The following is a 19,749-nucleotide window of genomic DNA, read 5'->3' as shown; positions in this document are numbered from 1 at the left end:
ACCTCGGTCGCTGTCACAGGCGAGGTTCGTGCGGGGTCCAGGTGCCTGGGTAGCAGCCCAGCTTTACGCCCCCACCCCCCACCCCGACCCCTAGCCCTGTTCCCAGTCGGCTCGAACTCCAGCTCCTTCCAGGGCCCCCGCCCCTGGCCCCCCGGGACGGACACGCCCTGAGCTGGGGATGCTGCGCCGGAGCCGCCGGCCTCTTAAAGGAGCCCGCAGCTGCCATCCGGCGCTCCAGGCTCATGCCTGGCCCGTCTGCGTCCCGTGCCTCCCAGCTGGTCGCGTCGCGGGCTGGTCCTAGCCTGGGCCTTATGCTGATGCTGCAGAAGCCCCCATGGCCCCTCGTAAATTCCCTCCTACTCCCTGAGATGAGAGCCCATCTTTGGAGCATGCTTTGGCTCACCTTCCCGGGACTGTCCTCACTGCAGTTCCACCCAAGCCTCAGCTCTAGACCCCTTCCTCGCCATGATCATGCCAAGACTCCTTCCAACCTCCAACCCTGCTCGGACTCTCCTGACCTTTCTCGTGACTTCGGTCTCTGAGGTCACAAGGTCTCTATCTCAGCCCAGTGCTTACAGGACGTGGGGGAGGTGGGTGGTGAGGAATGGAGCTCTGGGGAAAGGAAAGACAGGCTCCGTTCTGCCCGCAGATTAGTCGATCGGCTTTAAGAGTCAATCCCTTCTCTTGCTTTGCTTCTCCTGGGAAGCCTATGCCCTTCGACAGAGGGATCCGTTGCCTTACTGTCTCCCCATAGTCTCATTCTCTGGCTCCTGAAGGGATCCCCCATCCCCGTGCCCCCGTCCGGCGGGGTGGGGGAGATTTCTTAGTTACAGAGAGGCTCACCAGCGTGGCTGGCTCTATATAAGCTTTGGAAGTGGGCAGGGCAAGATCTAGGAAAAGGAGCAGGTTTAAGGAGGCCGAGGTCCGAGAGTCGGGGGCTTGGGCCAAGGGGCGAGGGATCACGCTCAGAGAGGAACTGGAGGGTACAACTGTCCTGGCGCCCTGCGGGACGGAGCACACCCCCCTCCCACGTCCGAGCCCACTTTCCCAGACCGCTAAGAGCCGGAATCCGGCAGCAGGTTCGCCGCCGGCCCAATCACAGCCTCTCCCCAAGAAAGAGGCGGAGCCAAAGGGGGAGCGACTCTAACCTTGTGCCCGCCCCCTACACACTGTAACCAATCACAACCTGTTAGAGGAAGGCAACGGAATCGAGAATAACCAATCACGCCGCACAGTTTCTCGTGCGTGCTAGGCCCAGCCCCTTCAGCTGCGACAAAGATGGCGCGCATGCTCCTGGGCTCTGTAGTTCTCTCTCTATTCAAAAGGCTCCATTTTCGGGTTAGCCCTCACCGCCCCGCCCTTAGCTGCTTCCACTACGCTAGTGCGCATGTCCGTCAGCAGCGTCACCGTCCCGGGGCAAGGGAGAGGCGGACGATCTTAAGAAACAATAAGCAGCCCTTAGCTCAGGCAGTGACAGAGGAGGGAGCCGCTCTCCTACAGGCGGTGCGGGAGCTTGCCAGGGTGGAGCGCGCGGAGGGCTGTGGGCGTGTGGCTTCCCCTTTGGATGGAGCGGCATGAAGGAGGGTGGGCGGGGGACTCCATATCCCGGCATTCCTCGCGCCGGGCCCGACCGGCCGCGACTCCGGGCTCGGCCCCGGCCCTAGCTCATCGGCGGAGTATTGGGGCGCGTGGAGGCAGCAGTCACGGTGGCGCCCGCGGGGACGGCGGAGGGAATGAGTGAAGAGGAGCAGGGCTCCGGCACTACCACGGGCTGCGGGCTGCCCAGGTGAGCCGACTTGTAGGGAGCTCTGCGGGGCGAAAGTGTGGCGCGGGGCGGAGGGGGTAGCGGCACGACCCCAGCATGCACTTGGCTTGATGGTGGTTCCCGGCAAGCACTGGGGCAGTGGGTAGGGATTCCCGGCATGCACCGACGTCCCCACTGGCTCCCGCGCTCAACAGTTCAGAATTGCCCTGGTTCTGTGTTCCCAACACTCAGTGCGTTTGGTGGGTACTGGGTTCCTGGCCTGCACTGTGACGGGACATGCACTTCTAACCTACAGCAGGGTACAGGATCCCAGCCTTAACTACGATAGGAACTGTGCGTTTCCCCTCGTGCCCTCGGGCACTGGACCCCGCTTGCCCAGCCGGCACCTCTATTCCACATTGAACCCAGCCAGTGGCTGCTGTATCACCAGGGTCCCCCGGACCCTGTGTTCCACAATGCGCTTGGGGCTGGTATGGCAGTGCTTGGCCAGGTGGGTGAAGGGAGGGAGGGAAGGTGTGATGTGGGTCTGTGCCCCTCCCCCAGTATAGAGCAAATGCTGGCCGCCAACCCGGGCAAGACCCCGATCAGCCTTCTGCAGGAGTATGGGACCAGAATAGGGAAGACGCCCGTGTACGACCTTCTCAAAGCCGAGGGCCAAGCCCACCAGCCTAATTTCACCTTCCGGGTCACCGTTGGCAACACCAGCTGCACTGGTGAGGAAGGCTTGGGCCTCCTGGCTGGGGTGTGCATTCACGGGGCCTCATGACTTTCCTTCTTGGAGTTTATTCCCAGCCCACTCCTCCAAGGCCAGCCAGGGAAGGAGACCTTTCAGGGAGAATCCACTAAGAGGAGTGGGAGAGCGGAGCTGTGAGATAGCACTGGGGAAAAGCTGGAGGGGAGAGCGCTCAAGATTGCCCCGGGAGCATCCTTGAGGAACAGGGAGGCAGTGCTCTCACTCATCAGGACTTGGGGGGCACTCTGCCGGGCTGTGCCCCGGTGTGGGACCAGTGACCAGAGCCCTAATGTAGGTGGTAGTACCTGTGGGGAGCGGGAGGCTCAGAAAAAACAAGAACCACACTCACTGCCCTTTAGTCGTTTCTGACTCACAACGACCTCACTGGACAGGGTAGAGCTGCGCCTGTGGGTTTCCAGGACTAACCTTTTACAGATGTGGCCTTGACTCTACAGTCTGTCTGCCTCCAGTTTTCCAGCCATGTATGTACCGAGGGAGAACAGCGCAGAGAAAGACTGCCCCCCAAGGTGCTTGAGCTCAGGAGTTCTGCCTGGCCTAGCTTGCCTCCGGCCTGGGAGCTAGTAGGTGAATAAGAGCCATTCCACATAGGCAGGGGATTGGTCAGGGGACTGGCTGGCTGGCTCTCTGGCTCTGAGGAGAGGGGCTGGGGTGCTGGCTTCTCCACTGCCCCTTTAGTGACCCCCAGGATTGTCCCACCCCGTCTCTCAGGCCAGGGCCCCAGCAAGAAGGCAGCCAAGCACAAGGCAGCTGAGGCGGCCCTCAAACACCTCAAAGGGGGGAGCATGCTGGAGCCGGTCCTGGAGGAGAGCAGGTGAGGGAGGGGCAGCTGAGGCCGCCTAGAGGCCCTGCCAGGGACCCCGGCCCCCTCTCCTGCCCAGCCCACCCTGCCCGGCCTCTACCCGAGTTTCTGCTGGACCTGCTCAGGGCGCTTCCGGAGCTGCTGCCGGGAGCTGACCCCAGTGGGGGCCTTTGCTGTGGTTTGGGTCTGGGCTAGGGCGGGAGAGAGCTGAAGGCTGAGATGCTCCCCACCATGCTGCTTCCTAGCAAGAAGCCCTGCCTCCTTTCCCACTTGGCCTGCGTCTTCCCATGCTGTTTGGTGTGGTGGGAAGATACCCTGTCCTCCCTTTCTCTATCTCTCTGGGCCAGTCTTCTAACTCCAAACAATCCCAAAGGCGGAGCTGTTGAGTCTTTGGCTCAGGTGGGGAAAGGGTCTCTCTTGGACGGGCAGGTCAGGAGGACCTGGGCCTCCCACGCTCCATCCTGCCCACACACGAGTGCGAATCAGAGGCGCCCTTCCCCTCGGGAAGTTCTTTTTCTCCCCTAGACTCTTTGCTGCCTGAAGACAGTCCGGTTTGTACCGCTGCAGTGGCTGCTACCCCGATTCTGTCTGCTGTCCCAACCAGGTACACACCTTGTGTCTCCTGACTGCTGAGGTGCGGGAGGAAGGGGTCCTGACTCTGGGGACCCCGAATGAGGGAGTCTGGGAGGAAACAGAGAACGGACTGGTTGGGGGCCAGAGCTTGAAGAATTTGCCCCCGCTGGTAAGGGGATAGGAAGGCCACAAGAGGCTTGTAAAGGTGATGTGGGACCATGCTTGGGGGCTTGTAGGCCCCTCATCCTACTGGGCTGGCCACATGCTGCTTCCACACCCAGTCCTAGCAGGCCCGTGGGGTGCCCATGTGGAGAGAAAGGAAATGCGGAGGGGAATGGGAAGGGATGCAGGGCAGGGTTGGGGCAGGCGGGTCCCTGGGTAGGCGACTGCCTGCCTACTGGGCGATGCAGGGGTGAGGACTCACTAGAGGGTAGCCATCTTCCTCAGTCTGGGCCCTGGGCCTTGTCGCGCAGGAGTCCCCCCATGGAGGTGCAGCCCCCTGTCTCCCCTCAGCAGTCCGAGTGCAACCCTGTTGGTGCTCTGCAGGTGCGCCCCGTCCTTTGAACCAGGGGTTTATGCAGGCTGGGGGGGGGTGGGGGGCTCACGCGGAGGGGAGCGAGTGTCACCCTAGACCGCAGGCCCCTGCCACCCTCTTTATCCCTCCTCTAACCCACAGCTTGAGGCCCGGGGGAGTGCCCGTCCGCGTGGGCCCATGGGTCCGAAGGGAAGGAACTTTCCTTACTCAGCTGTGCCCTTTTTCCCCACCCGCCCCGCCCCCAAAGGAGCTGGTGGTGCAGAAAGGCTGGCGGCTGCCTGAGTACACCGTGACCCAGGAGTCCGGGCCAGCCCACCGCAAAGAGTTTACCATGACATGCCGGGTGGAGCGTTTCATTGAAATTGGTAACTGGGCGGGAAGGGGGCCCTTGAGGCACGCTCCCCGGGCACAGCCTCAGCCGCCTTGCCGGGCGGCTCCTTCCCCTGGCTGTTATCCCTTTCCCTCCTGGGCTCTGATCAGCTAGTGCATCAGCAGGTCCGGAACTCCTCCTTCCACTTGACACCCCCCCAGTGAGGGGACCCTCCACGTGCGCCCTGGGCTACCCGAAGAGTAATTTGGGACCCTCTTCCTACATGCAGGCAGCGGCACTTCCAAAAAACTGGCAAAACGTAACGCAGCAGCCAAAATGCTGCTGCGCGTGCACACAGTGCCTCTGGACGCCCGGGATGGGAATGAGGCGGAGCCTGAGGACGACCACTTCTCCATTGTGAGTGGCAGGTCGGATGGGGGTGGGGACTTGGGCCTGGGAACCTCTCCAGCCAGCCCAGAGCCTGCACTTGCCTCCGTTTCCGACCACCTAGTGAGTGCTGTCAGGGAGCTGGCCCTTGGCGGCTGTGGGTTCCTCTTGCCCGGAGATGGCCGCAGGGCTCGGAGTCAGTGGGGGCCATGCAGACTGAGGGGGTGGAGGGCAAGCTGAACAAGCCCTGGGCCTTGCCGCTGTAGGATGGTGAAGATGGCACAGCCCTGGATGTGCGGATCTCACTGTCCCCATCTTGTTAGGGCGTAGGCTCCCGCCTGGACGGGCTGCGGACCCGGGGCCCAGGCTGCACCTGGGATTCTCTGCGGAATTCCGTGGGGGAAAAGCTCCTGTCCCTGCGCAGCTGCTCCCTGAGCGCCCTGGGTGCCCTGGGCCCCGCCTGCTGCCGCGTCCTCACAGAGCTCTCAGAGGAGCAGGCCTTCCACGTCAGCTACCTGGATGTGGGTACGGCCACGTGGGCTGGGCAGGGGCTGAGAGGGTGCCCATGAGGGGGGAGTGCACACCACCCTGGCGCGGCCTCCTTCCCAGCACTGCCTCCTCTCTCCTGGCCCGCAGAGGAGTTAAGCCTGAGCGGGCTCTGCCAGTGCCTGGTAGAGCTGTCCACACAGCCGGCCACTGTGTGTCATGGCTCTGCCACCACCCGGGAGGCTGCCCGGGGCGAGGCTGCTCGCCGGGCCCTGCAGTACCTCAAGATCATGGCGGGCAGCAAGTGAAGCCCCAGCTGGACTCACAGACGGATACCCTTTGCCCCCACTCTGCACTTCCTGCCCTCTGGCCAGCCCGTCTGTTCCCCACTCTGGTGCCCTCAGGAGGGTGCCCTCTCTACCTCTGACACTGCCTGCCTGCCCTGAGGCTGAGGGCAAGGAGCCGGGGCCTTTCACGGGGCCGAGTCTGCCCGGGAACCATCCTCATTTCACCGGTGATGATGACATAGTGGATAGGAAATTGGGGTGCTCCCTTGGACCCCATAATAAACATGCTGCTGCCTCGATTCTTAGCCCGCCCGGTCTATCTCCCTGAGTGATGAAGATGGCAGAGAATGGTTAGTACCATGGCCTGGATTGTCCTTTTGTACCCCGTGTTCTCCGTGCCCACCCTCCCCCTCTGCTGGGTGCAGAGCCTCTGCAAAGTGGCCTCCTGTGTCCCTCATCAGGGCTTTGGTGACAACAGAGGCCCCCCCCTCCTAGCCCATTAGCGCCACAGACAGCTGGATCAGAAGCCAGGTTCTTTATTCGGGGGACACATGGCTCTTTCGGGTGTGGGTCTTACATGCACACACATCAAGACGTGACGTCACTTTTTCCCAAATCGCTGGGGGGCGGCCAGGCTCCAGAACGGGGAGCTCAGCCCCCCCCCAACCCGAGGACTCAGCCGCGCGTTGCTCCAGGACCCCCGGCTATTTCTGCCAAACCTTAGGAGAGAGGGATCCTGATTGAGGTTCTCGGCCACTGCCCTTCTCTCGTCCAGTCCCGGACCCCAGCCCTGCCCTTTCTACCCCCCCCCCAGCCAGCCCCACTGCCCCTTTCAGACTCACCTCTGGGGCTGAAACAGGAAGGCCTGGCTCCGGCTGGATCTCCTCATGGCCTGAATCAGGGAGCGCAAGAGTGACCCCCGGGCCTGGGTGTCCTGCAGTGGGTGTGGCCCACTGTCTTCCTCCTGTGGCAAGGGGGCATCCGGGAAGGTCTGTGGGCAAGTGACTTGAGCATCTAGGTCTTAAGGCAGTGGCCTCCAGGAACAAGTTGTAGGGGACCGAGGAGCCATCTTCTCAGATGGGAGGCCCCAGGGAAGGAAGAGTGGGTGAGGGGTCCGGAGTGGAGGGGCTCACTCACCACGAAGATCTGGCCTCCGTGGCTGTCTCCGGGCTCTTCTGTGTGGCCCCAGTCGGTGATGAGCAGCAGGACCACCAGCAGCAAGGAGGCCCGCCTGGAATCCATGCTGCCTTCCTCTGTCCCACCGCCTCCCTGCAGCCACGCCCGCTCTTATACCTGCACCCGTCCCCCGCCCACAGCCGCCGGCAATGGGAATGCAGGGCTCCATTACGAGCCGCCTGGGACCCCCTCCCATGGCCCTCCTGGGACTCTGCTCTCCGCCTCCGGCCCCCAGCCCCTAAGCCCGGAGTTCTAGACTTTATTACATGCATAAATCCTGTCCCCAGAGCTCAACAGGAATCATTAATTGCAGGTGCTTTGTCAGAGTCAAGCCCTGGAGGAGCTTTACAAGAACCCCCAATCCCTCAACAGGTTGGAGAGCTCCACTTGATCACCTCCCTTCTTGGAACTTCTGTAATAAAGGCACAGAGAAAGCCCTGTCAGGAGGGCTGCGAGAACAGAGAGGGAACTGCCAGGGCCAGCCCTGGGAGGAGAGGGGATGCTGGCCAGGAGACCTGGCCGGCCCCTCCCCAGGAGGTGGCTTCAAACCTACAGACAGACCCTCAGCTTCCCTGCCAGTGCTGCTCAGGGCCTGCGTCATCTCCCTCTGTAACTGAAGCACTGCTGCCACCCTGTGGTCTCGGCCTCTTACTGCTGAGCCCAGGAGCCCAGCCATTTCCTTTTTTCTAGAATAAACCCCAACCAAACCCATTGTCAAAAGTGGGCTGCACCTCACAGGGACTGGATGAGGCGGAGTGGAACGGCCTCATGAAGTTCCACTATGGGAGCAGACTGCCATATATGGGTTTAACCAGGTAGCTTTTCCCGGAACAGCTCTTTACAGGAGGCGCGAGAAAGGCAGGAGTCTGAGCATTGTTCAAGGGCAGGGGTGAGTTCCTCAGCGCTCCCACAAGCCCACGCTGGCGTCTGAGGCACCCTGACCTTGGGCGTCCAAACAGAAAACCAGGAGCATGAGAAAGCTCGGGGGAGGGGGGAAGGGGTGAGTGAGGAGGAGGAGATTAGCTGTGATTGTCACACGCAGGGAACTTCTTTGCTGAGTGACTTCGGAGAGTTTTCTCTGCCACTGCTTCCCACCAACAAAGCTTCTCCGATCTCTCATGCTTTCTTAGGCTCTTCACGCGTGAAGACAATTCATCTTCCTACTCTAGTCCTTTCTGCTCAGAAGGAAGCCCCGCGGCCCCAGACACCAACACACACTCCGAGGTGTAGCAGGAAGTCAACTTTCATTCTGTTCCGGGTGTGATGGTCTAGATACTATCGATTAACGCAGCCTTTTTCTAAGCTTATCACATATTGGTCTCAAGCATAGACTCTTTGACAGTTGACATTACATGCTTATGTCACATCTTGTAGTTGACTGCCTTTCCCCCTCCCCCTTATTTCAGTGAACAAGTTTGTTTTCACACAGTTTAGGAGGCCAACGCGGGGAAGTTCCCTCCTGTTCATGTGGCATCCATCTCCCCTCAAGCTGGCTGCTCTCCCACAGGAACACCCAGTCCCCGGGCTAGTGGCTCCCGCACCTCCTGCCGGTTCTCACCCACCGTGGTCCAGAGGAGCAGGACGGGATGGGGAGGCTCTGGGATAGAGTGGCTCTGGGTCAGAAAGAACTCAGTTTTAATCTTCGCTTTCACATGTTTAGGCAACTGTCCTGGGTGAAACCTAGTTCATCAATCAAACGAGCTACCTCCTGCTGGTAAGAGGTGGCTGTGAACAGACAAATGACAATTCACAGAGCGGGGTTATTCAAATGCTCACCAGTGAGTGGGACCCCGGCTGCATTCAGAGAGGGGCTAATCTAGCTCCCACCCTAAGACCAGGATGGAGACGAAGTAAGTAGCCTTTCCTTTGATTAGAAGTCAGTTAATTGTGATAACTTCGCTTTCAGCCACTTCCTGTGTCCCGCATTTCTGCGTCCCATGAAGACTCCCTGCATTTCCCACTCTCCTAAGGAGGCTCAAGCTCCCGGTCCGTGTCAGCTGTCTACCAGAGGCCAGCAGCAAATAGCTTCTGACATAATTTCTCTCCTATGGGAAACCCTCACAAGCATCTGCTGGCTCTTTTGTCAGCAGCCTTGGCCTGGCTCGCCGTCCTCACTGTGGCACACACAGATGCAAGAGAAGTCCTGAATCCCCAAACTCCCTGAGCATTGCCTCTTTCCCCTGTAAACTCTCCCAAAGGCTTCTACCCAATGTCACCCCAGGTTTCCAGAAGATCCAAGTGAACTTTGCGTTTTACCATCTGTTTGTCTATTCCAGTGCCCACCCCGCCCACCTCTCAGCCGTCGGGAAGCTTGGAGGTGGGGCTTGTCTGTGCAGGAAGGAGGCCCCCTGACACTGTCCCGTTCCCAGCCACTAGTGCTCCAACACTGGTGCGCTCCTCTAAGCTCTGGCTCCAACTCCTCGGTCCTGACAGGCAGTGACCCACCTTCTCTAGGTTGAGCTGCGTTGAGAACGCCCTCTCCTGTACCTTCAGAATGGGGAGAGGGCGGAGACCCTCATGAGTTCCGGGAATGGGAGTGGGCCATAGGCCTTGTCGTGGATCAGGGTACTGAAACATCAGACATAACCGTGGTTCTCTTGATAGTTTAATGTTATATTTGCAGCATAAATAAGGCACAATATATGTCAGAGGGGAGGGAGGGAGGGAGAAGGCCTGGCGGGGGGATAACTGCTAAGTGGCAAGGGAGGAGGAAGGAAGACAGGACGGTGCGGGGGAAGAGAGCAGAGCCCCTGCCTCAGCCCCGTCCCCGGAGATCGTGAGAGCCTGCTCACAGGGGTCATGCGGACTTGGGTGAAGGGAACGGGAGAGACGGTTTGTAACAAAATAGCCTGTAGCACTGCACCCTCCCACCCGTCAAAGGCCACCATTAGGGATTGGGGTGGCCCAGACCCCGAGTGGAGTTCCTTGACGAGACGGAGAGGGATGCTACATGTCAAGAATATATAGATGAACAGATACGATCATCGATACACACGGCTCTCTTCTGAACAGCTACTGTGTCAGGATGCTGCAGCCTCCACCGCTGGGTGGAGACTCATCTCCTCCCTACTTGAAAGGGGGGCGTGCGTGCGTGCGTGTGTGTGCATGTGTGTGTGCGTGTGTAGCACGACAGCTAAAGCTTCAGCTGGTCCTTAATGTTAACAAAGAACATGGAGTGACCAACCTGCAAGGGAACACTGGACCTCTGTCCAGCTCGACCCCCAGGGACAGGTTTCAAGAGTAAGATGGGAGCAGAGACAAACCTAGAGGCTGAGATGAGTGATAGGGTTGTTTGGTTTTCATGGAGCGAAGGGAGGGGCTGGAGGACATGCAACCGTGTGGCAGTGCTACGGCAGAGGACGGCACACAAGGACATCCTTGGCACCAGCAGCACGTCCCTAAGGCAACAGCTCACAAACGCTAGTGTGCTAGAACCACTGGAGTGTTCGCTCAAACCCATCTCAAGAGTCCCTGGTTCAGAAGGCTGGGGTGGGCCTGACCGTGTGCATTCCTAACAGGTTCCCAGATGCTGCTGCTGCAGTGGGTTCCGGACCACATCCGGAGGAATCCTTCCCTAAGGTAAAGCCAGCAAGACTGGTCCTCAGCTAGTTCTTACAGCTGAAACATCACTCAGTGTCACACTGGTGAGATCTCCCTGTGCTACCAGCCAGCCCCTGCCCCCCAACAGAAAAACTAACACAAACCCTAGAAGCTACGGTACAAACCTGTTCCTATTAAGGACATGAGCTGCCATAGCCTATCTTATTGTGACCTTTTCTCATTCTGGGGTAGGAGTTGACCCCGAAGAGAGATGAATGAACTAGTACTGAGGGTGGGAGTGTAGGCAAGCAGCCGCCTACGTCCACTCCTGGGCAGGGGGTGGGCGTGGGGACCAGTCATCACATTGGGGTGAGGGGTAGGTCTGTATGCACAGCACATGCCAACAGAAATCACTTTCTGTTCTGTACTGAGCGAGGGCTGATGGGGTTGTGGAAAGCTGGCGCGAGGTGCGAGTCCTCTAACCTGTCAGGCAACCCCCGCCCCCTCAATCGAGAGTCAAAGAGCATATAAACAAGACACGCGAGAAAGCTAGGGGACTGGAACAACAACAGGCTGGTTATGAAATTAAATAAGAACAAAGGACATGCCTATCCTGTGCATGCAATGTACAGTATTAATGGGAAATGATGATTGGGGATGGGAAGGAAGTAGGAAAGACAGTGGGGACTTTTTCTGGGGAGAGCTGTCTCAGGGACTAGCACCTTTGAGGAGCCTCTCGGTGGAGCAGGGGAGCCTCAGAATGCAGAGAAAATCTTATTTCGTGTCTGCTTGGTAGATTCAGGTTATAGATGGGGCATGGTTATAGTTGAGCACCTCGTTTACGAAGCTCTGTGGTGCTGGGTCAGTGGATCCAGAAGGGGTAGGGAAGGCGTCAAGGTGAAGTTCAGTTAGCCCAATTCCTCTTTCAGCATCAGCTAGTGCACCTGTGGTGCAGTGGTCAGGCCAAGGGGAGAGCTGCCGACCGAAAGCAGGCAGGTTTGAAGAGAACAATCACCAGGGAAAGATGAGGGGTACTGGTCTTTCCCTGCAGAGACAGGAGTCTTTCTCAGGAGTTGCTCTCGGCACGCAGTCTTTGAAGGGAACAGGGCAGGAATTCCAGCAGATCAGAAGACCTGGTTCTTCCCCCTTTCTCGATGGCCCCGGGCATCAAGTAGCTGTATCATTGGAGTGAGGTTGGTTGCCTGAATCTTGTATTCATGGGGAGTGTCCCCAGACAACTATACTCGTAGGTTTTCCTGGAAGTGTCCTTGCTTAAGCCTCCGGAATGGCCATGGCACTCAGGAAGGCCTAAGTGACACTCCACGGGGCTTAGTCTGGTTCAGACAAGTCTGGAAAGCAAAGATGACAGGAAGAGCGACCACAAGTCTGGCAACAGTGACAAGAGAAGTGAAGTCCCCTGGACGGTGTGAGGGGTTTCAGGGACAGCAACTGTGCTGGCCGCTTCGTGAGACTGAGGACCAATGGCGTGCTCTTTCCTCATTTCATTGCTGTCTCTACTCAGGCCCGCAGTACTGACTTCCCATGGATACTACTGCAGTAAGGACTCAGAATTAAAACTGGGGGCCAAGCAATTAATTAAGACGCTCTACATAAATTAGCCACCCAGGGCCACAAGTGAGGCAGGGCACGTGTGCTGTGACAAACTGATTCTGAACTTTGAAACACTTGACTGAAGAACTGTAAGAAGGCTCCACAGGAGCCATAAACTCAGCCAAGCTTTAGGGAAAGGCCGCTGGTGGGAGTCATGACAACAAAAATGAAACCAAGCTTGAAAGCAGGAGAAACATCATCCAAGGAGCAGTTGTCCAAAGGAAAAGTCTTGAGCTCAGCTATGGCTATGGATTTTCAAAGGCAAGTGAAGTCCCTGGAGGATGTGGTAACCTGCATCCTGACCCTCTGCCATGACGCTTGCTATGTATGCCGAGTCACCTCAGGGGCTGTTTCTGTAGGCCCCTGGTGGCAGGGGACAAGAAAACCTGTTTTCTCTCTACCAGGTGTGGCTGTTCAGCCCTGAGTCTGGAAAGCAGGAAGGGAGATTTGAAACATGCAGCAGACCATGTCACCTGCTTGGCTCACCAGTATATCCTGGGGGTCCTGTAGGCTTCTACCATGTTCTCATTCCCCTGTGACATTTTTGGAAGACAAATTGAGAAAGGAAGCTGGTGGTTATTTTGTATGATGTTTAAGACAGAGGTAGGCAAGATGGAGAAAGGACATGCTTGGTTGGGACAGATGGTACAAGGTGGCTCTAGGACAACTGCAAAGGTTTCACGCTGAGGGCCTATTAAAGCTGGCCTCTCACGCCACAGGCCTCTGGCGTGGGATTGCTTCCTATGGCTCTGGTAGAAATTGCATAGTTCAGAGCCAAGGGAAGATGAGGAATCCTAACAGGGAAGAAAGGGACAGAAGATGAATCCCCCAACTCCCTCCACAGGCCGACTCGTCAACAAGAATGGCGGTGAACAGTGAACGCTACCTGTTCCCCAGGCAGGCCACGTCCTTCCGTGAATCCGATTCTGCTGAGATTAGTACTGTAGCCCCGACTGCCCATCTGCACCCATCCAATCTTATCCTCAAGAAACCCACTCAGGACCTTGGCTCTGACGCCTCGGATTCCCAAGCCTATTCTGGAATCTGGAGAACCAGTGCATCTAAGGATGCAGGGAGCCACAAAGAGCTGAAGAAACCGCCAGGTCTGGAGAAGGAAGACAAAGTGGACCAGAGGTGACCGGAGCCTTGTGAATACAAGACCGTAGATCAGCAGAGCCGATGAAGCCGAGAGCTGTGGGAAGAGCGGAGAGGGCAGCGTCGACAGCGTCTGTGCCTTCACGAGGGCCGTGCTTCAGCTAGTCACAGAAGACAGACAGAAGCAGTGCAGTGGACAGCAACGAAGGGAGAAGGAAGACGCAGAAAGATGACCTAAAACAATCTGTCTTTCATGCAGTAAACGCTTGCGAAACATAAAAGCATCCAGTAATCAGTGACCCGGTGAAGCTAATGTTACATTCCATTGCTCCCTGCCCTGACTAGAAGTGAAGGCAGATGGGGGACAGCATCAACCACCTGCATCCAGGGATCTTCCCCTCACTACCAGCAGTATCGAGTAATGTAAGGCCACACGGTGAGAGATGGGACCGGCCCCCACGAGATTAGGTAGTCAAGAGACCAACGGCACCCAGACAGCTCTGGACACGGAAGGGAAGAAGGACTACTACCGAAACTAGAGGCTTTGTTTGTCTTCTTGGTAGCAAAGAGGACTAGAGTTTGTGGGAAGATTGCTATTTCATACATCAAAGGCAGTCTCAGGTTCTCCATACGGGGAAGCTTACACCTGAATTTAGGAAGGGCAAGGGGTAAATAAGCAGCTACTGCGAGGTTAGTCCTGAGGCCACAGAGTGGCTGGGGATGACTCCCTGGCAGTTATGCCATCAAACGGAGCCTGGCTTCCTTCACCTAGCAGAAATGCCATGCTGGTGAGAAACAAGAAGGGAACAGCCACAGCTCAGTGGGAAGAGTGGGAACTGAAAACCCCAAACCTAGAAGTGCAAGAGTTAGTGTTAAAAGAGACGGGTACACGTGCATGAGGCAGGGCTGATTGTTCGGACCATCTGGAAAGGCCTTTGGCTGTAGGTACATCAGAAACCCCCCACGTGGGGGATGAACTATGTGGCTCGGGGGCTGGGTGGCCCGAAGTACAGGTGACAAACGTACATGACCATGTAGCTGAAGAAAAAAGCCCCCCATCTGTCCATTACTCACAACACACAAGTCTCCCCTCCATATTCCCATGTCCAAGGCAGATGGGAGGGGGATAAGATGACATCTCTCTTGGCTCTTGGGCGGACAAGCTCTGACTGGGACCTCTCCTCCAGGGAAGGCATCATCTACCTGCAGACTGGGACTGTGGGGTCATGATCACATGCGACTGTAGCGGCATGCTCAGTTCTGTCCTTTGGCTGGCCATCTGAGTAAGGACCGAGGTGGCCACGGCTTCAGCAGCGGAGCGAACACTAAGGCCGTTGCTCGGGGCTGTGGCTGAGCTGTGCTGAATCACAGGAGCTGGCGAACCTGTTGGCTCTGAGCTTTCTTTGGGGCTTTCTGTCAGGAAGGAGGGCAAATGTCAAATGGTTAGAAAACAGAATGAAAAAAGAGGCAGGGCTACCTTTTCTAAAATTCTAAAACAGCCCAAAAGAAAATAAAGCTTATCTTTTTTATTCCCTATCTTGGCGGGGGGGCGGGGGGGGGGAAGGCGGGGAGCAGGGAGGTGAGGAGTCCTGGCTTCTGAGGGCCAGGAAATGGAAACATATAGAGGAAAGGAGAACTAGGACCTTAACCGCTCCGTGGGGAAGCTCTCAGCTGGGAGCCCTCCCTCTACCCCAGGGGAGAACGCTGCCAAGTCCGCTTTCCTACAGACTAAACCCAAACCAAACCCACTGCTGCCCACTCGGTCCCAACTCCGTGACCCTTCAAGTTGGAGTGGAACTGCCCCGCAAGGTTTGGCTGTGGCTCAGTACAGAAGCAGGCTGCCTCAGCTTTCTCCCACGCAACGGCTGACCTGGTCAGCAGCCCAATGCTTCACCTGCTATGTCACCAGGGCTCCTTTCTGTGAAAATGCGGAAGCAATGGCTTGGGGTTTTGGGTGTCCTGATAAAGCAAGGCCCCACCATGTTAATTCCCTGCCCAGCTCTGCGTCTGTGCATGGCCCATTAGGACAGTTTCCATCTGCAGCGCTTTCCCTCTTCTTCACAGCTTTGAAGATTTTAGAGAGAGCTCTTTTTAGCCACTTTCTTTCATTAATTCCTATAGGGATTAAACCATTCCATGTTTAAAAAAATTTTAGCATGCAGTTTAAACCACAGCTAAGCCTGAGAAATATCGAGCTACGCTCAAATGAGGGCTAAGGTTCTGACCTAAAACAACAGTGAAGAGGCTTGCATGGTCTTCCTGACTATCCACCGGCTAGGCGTGACTGATTCAAAACATTTACTTGAGCTATGGCATTACCCTTAAACGGACAATAGCATTTCACTAGTAGATACAACTGTTCGAGGTGCGAAAACCAGGTCAGTTCATAGTACACATTAATCAAGAAGTTTAAGTATCAGATAGCCCTTCTCAAAGAAACCACAACCAATTGATGTATGAATTGTTAAAAGAGCTGTAAGAGCCCCCAATAAAATGATTTATTAAAGTTAAAAACCAAACCAAACATCACTCTCACTGTCATCGAGTCGATGCTGATTCATAGCGACGCTTCTAAGGACAGGGTAGAACTGCTTTGAGTTTTCAACAATGACTCTTTACCAGGGTGGAAAGCCCCGTCTTCCTCCCTTGGAGTGGCTGGTGGCCTTGAACTGCTGCCCTTGTGGATGGCAGCCCAACATACAACACATAACCACAACACCACAAGGATCCCTTCAGAAGCCTCTGTGGCTTCTCTTAAAAAGAGATGTGTGGAATAAAGGAAAACTTGTGATGAGCCTCGAGTCTTCTTTTAGGAATCAGCCAGTGTTTCCGTTGTGTTTTCAGAGCATACATTCACTTACTCATCACACAGTGAGCACTATTCATGTGCAAGGTGGGAACAGCCAGGACCTTGTCTTCAGGAAGCCTCCAGTCTAGGAGCTCTCTGATGGGGCCCTCCCTACTGACCCCAGGCACTGCTTTATAACTTCACATCCCCATAGCTCTCCGAGTCTTACTAGTGTTGGAACTCAGTTTTGGTGTACCTACCCATCATAATGACTATCCTACACAGCAGGAACACAATACATCTTGGCTGCAAAACAAGTATGTAAAGTTAAATGGATTGGCTACATGTCACAGGTCTTGTAGGGAATGAATGGAAAACATACTATGTACATGGAGTATATTACTGATAAATACTCAGTCCTTGTCCTCTTTGACTTATCAACAAGCTGTGAAATAGGTCATCACTGAACTTCCTTAGCCAGCTTCCTATCTTTCTCTCTTGGTTTCTGGGAACACTGCCTTCAGCTAGTTTCCTCTGGTAACCTTTCTGGCTATTCATTCTCTGTCCCTTGTGGATTCTTTCTTGTCTCTTTGATCTCTCTGGAGTATAGCAGGATTCAGTCCCGGGATGACTACTTACTTCTCTCCCCACCTTCATTATTTAAAAAAAAAAAATCTTTTAATTGGGGGCTCGTACAATTCTTGCCACAATCCATACATACATCCATTGTGTCAAGAACATATGTACATTTGTTGCCATCATCACTCTCAAAACATTTGTCTTCTACTTGAGCCCTTAATATCTGCTGCTCATTTCACCCCTTCCTCCCCACTCACCCCTATGTCACCCTTCATCATTCATAAATTATAATTATTTTGTCATATGTTACACTGTCCGATGTCTCCCCTCCGCCTTCTTCTCTGCTGTCCCTCCCCCAGGGAGGAGGCTATATGTAGATTCTTGTAATCAGCTCCCCCTTTCTACCCCACATTCTCTCTACCCTCCAGGCATCACTACTCTCACCACTGGTCCTGAAGGAGTTATCTGTCCTGGATTCCCTGTGTTTCCAGTTGCTATCTGTGCCTATGTACATCCTCTGGTCTAGCCAGATTTCTAAGGTAGAGTTGGGATCATGATAGTGTGGGGAGGAAGCATTTAAGAACTAGAGGAAAGTTAAATGTTTCAATCGTTGCTACCCTGCACCCTGCCTGGTCATCTCCTCCCACAACCGTTCAGTAAGAGGTGTCCAGTTGGCTATCACTGGGCTTTGAGTCTCCACTCTGCACTCACCCACATTTTCAATGATATGATTTTTTGTTCCTTGATGCTTGATACCTGATCCCTTCCACAGTCGTGGTCATACAGGCTGGTGTGTTTCCTCCATGTGGGCTTTGTTGCTTCTAAGCTAGATGGTCACTTGTTTATCTTTGAGCCTTTAAGGCCCCAGATGCTATATCTTTTGATAGCCGGGCACCATCAGCTTTCTTCACCACACTTGCTCATGCACACGTTTTACTTCAGTGATTGTTATCAAGGAGGTGGGCACCCACTGATATGGTTTTTAGCTCTATGATGTCTGATAACTGGTCCCTTCTGCACCTTGTGGTGAGACAGGCTAGCATGCTTCTTCCATGTGGACTTTGATGCTCCTCAGCTAGATGGCCTCTTGTTTATCTTCAAATCTTTAAGACCCCAGACACTATATCTTTTGATAGCCGGGCACCATTAGCTTTCTTCAATTTTCCCCTTTCTATACTTCTACATTGGTGATTTCCTCCAGCTTCACAGCTATAAAAACTGACTTCCTAGGAGCTGCTGTCTCCAGCCTTTCCAATGAACTGTGCGACCCAGAACACCAGCTGCCTGCGTGACACCTCTACCTACACACCTGGCTTCTTGAACTCAAGTTGTCCCAAACCGAGTTCCCTTATATACCTTCCACTCATCTCAATTAATGCCAGCTCCAGTCTCGCAGCTTCTCAGTCATGCCAAAACAGGCTACAGTGTTGTATTCTTCCTTCTCATTGTACTGCCCATCAGGCCCATCATAAAACCCTGCCATTTCTCCTTCAAAATGCACCCCACAGTCAGCCACTGCTCAACACTTTCCTATTCCCATTCAAGTCAAAGCCTGGACGAGTGTAATAACTCCCTGCAGTTTCAGAGATCCTGTTCAAACGTCACGGCAGCCCAGTCACTCCTCTGCTAGAAGCGCTCTAGTGGCCCCACTGTAGAGCGCAGGCCACTCCTCACTATGACCAAGGAGGTCCTACATCAGTCCTCCCACTACCTCTTCTACCTCAGCATCGACTACTCTCCGCCCCTGTCCTCTCCATCCAGCCACACTCGCCTCCTGGAAATCCCTGGGTCCTCCTTGGTCTTTGCATTTGCTGCTCCTGCTGCCTGAGTATTTTCATATAAATGCATGGCTAGCTCCCCTCATTTTTGTTAGGTCTTTGTCCAGAAGCCACATCACCTAAAATTCCAACACTACTGCTTTATATTTTCTTCCCGGCATTTGCTATCATCTAATATATATATATTTTGTCTAATTACTGTCATCTAACATACCATATATTTCACCTATTTATTGTTATTGTGTGTCTCTCCTTCTAAAATATAAACTCCTCAAGGGCAGGGATTTTAATCTAATCCACTTGGTTCCCTATTCTGTCCCTGGCACGTGAACCAGTGCCTCACACAGAACAGGTGCTCAGTAAATATTAGTTTAATGAATGAATGTGCCCCAAGGTACATATTAAAATTGAAGTACAGCTGTTTAAAACTGGTGTTGTGGTTACTCGTTTCCTACAGGGACGCACCTTGGGAATGATAAAGACAGTCCGTGGAAGAAGAAGTCACCAGGCCACAATTTGAAATCCAACCTTTACATGCATTTACTTAATCTGCAAAGGGAAGCTAGCATTTACTAACTTTCATCGTCCATCAGGACACTCTTCACAGTAATCTAAACTTTGGAGTTGAACTTGAGCACAACTCTGGCCATCTCTACCACTATTTTATGTGTGCTTAAGTGATAAGCCATTTTCAGCTTCTCCTTACAAACGTAAAATCATAATGCTTTTGCTTTCTACATTTTCTCTAAGCCAAGATAGTGTCTTTGGGATCAGGAAGGCCTGGGTGTGAATCTTGGCTCCACCCTTCAGGAGCTGTGTAACTTCAGTTATCTAATCTGAGCGCTGTTGGCTCATCTGTAAGTGGAGGAATGTCCACCTCATTAGAGAACTGGGAAAATGGCAGAGGGTCTGACACAAAGTAGGCAAGTCATAGACCCTCATCATTCCCAATAATGATGGTCAATAATTAGGATAGTCTTTACAAGTTTGTATTCTTTTGGGGTGGGGCAGGGCAGGAATGGTTGCTCCCCCTCCCTCCACAAAAACTAGCCCCTTACCTATTTGGACTTCCCAGAACATTTGGGCTGCAGTCTACAAGGTGCACAGTTCGAAACCAATAGTGACTCCTCAGGAGAAAAATGGAGCTTTCTACTCTTGTAAGCAGTTATGGTTTTGGAAACTCACCAGGGCAGTTCTGCCTTGTCCATGCGTTGGCACTGTTGCATTACTGAGTATGAAATGATGCAGCTGAGACGCAGTGCATGCAGTTTACTGTCATATGAGCC

At 54.7% G+C, this 19,749-nt stretch overlaps 3 protein-coding genes across 6 annotated transcripts in view; 1 reads left to right on the top strand and 2 right to left on the bottom strand.

Moving 5' to 3' along the window:
• The first annotated feature begins 1,393 nt into the window (after nt 1-1,393).
• On the top strand, nt 1,394-6,195 carry TARBP2 (TARBP2 subunit of RISC loading complex). 2 transcript variants are annotated; one of them, XM_075551578.1, is made up of 9 exons: nt 1,394-1,786; nt 2,309-2,478; nt 3,228-3,330; nt 3,827-3,922; nt 4,365-4,437; nt 4,674-4,791; nt 5,026-5,153; nt 5,447-5,648; nt 5,760-6,195. In XM_075551578.1, exons 1-9 carry the CDS (start codon nt 1,734-1,736, stop codon nt 5,915-5,917), a joined length of 1,101 nt encoding a protein of 366 aa, XP_075407693.1. In that variant the 5' UTR covers nt 1,394-1,733; the 3' UTR covers nt 5,918-6,195. The 2 variants fall into 2 exon arrangements, with proteins under 2 accessions (XP_075407693.1, XP_075407694.1); XM_075551579.1 differs by lacking the exon at nt 1,394-1,786 and adding an exon at nt 1,822-2,004.
• A 227-nt stretch (nt 6,196-6,422) lies between these two features.
• NPFF (neuropeptide FF-amide peptide precursor) lies at nt 6,423-6,965 on the bottom strand. Its single transcript, XM_075551580.1, is given in 2 exon segments — nt 6,423-6,615; nt 6,739-6,965. Coding segments are annotated over 2 exon segments (345 nt in total). The 3' UTR covers nt 6,423-6,497.
• A 258-nt stretch (nt 6,966-7,223) lies between these two features.
• LOC142450085 (cyclic AMP-dependent transcription factor ATF-7) overlaps nt 7,224-19,749 on the bottom strand; it is a 92,926-nt gene continuing 80,400 nt past the window's right edge. For all 3 annotated transcript variants that reach the window (XM_075551575.1, XM_075551574.1, XM_075551576.1), the window contains exon 12: nt 7,224-14,731. In XM_075551575.1, coding sequence (XP_075407690.1) covers nt 14,514-14,731 — 218 coding nt within the window. In that variant the 3' untranslated portion in view covers nt 7,224-14,513. The remainder of the gene's footprint in view (nt 14,732-19,749) is intronic.

The sequence above is a fragment of the Tenrec ecaudatus genome, chromosome 6 (assembly GCF_050624435.1).
Source record: "Tenrec ecaudatus isolate mTenEca1 chromosome 6, mTenEca1.hap1, whole genome shotgun sequence".
Classification (NCBI taxonomy): domain Eukaryota; kingdom Metazoa; phylum Chordata; class Mammalia; order Afrosoricida; family Tenrecidae; genus Tenrec; species Tenrec ecaudatus.
The sequence above is the reverse complement of the archived record's forward strand: the minus strand, read 5'-3'. Positions and strand labels throughout refer to the sequence as shown.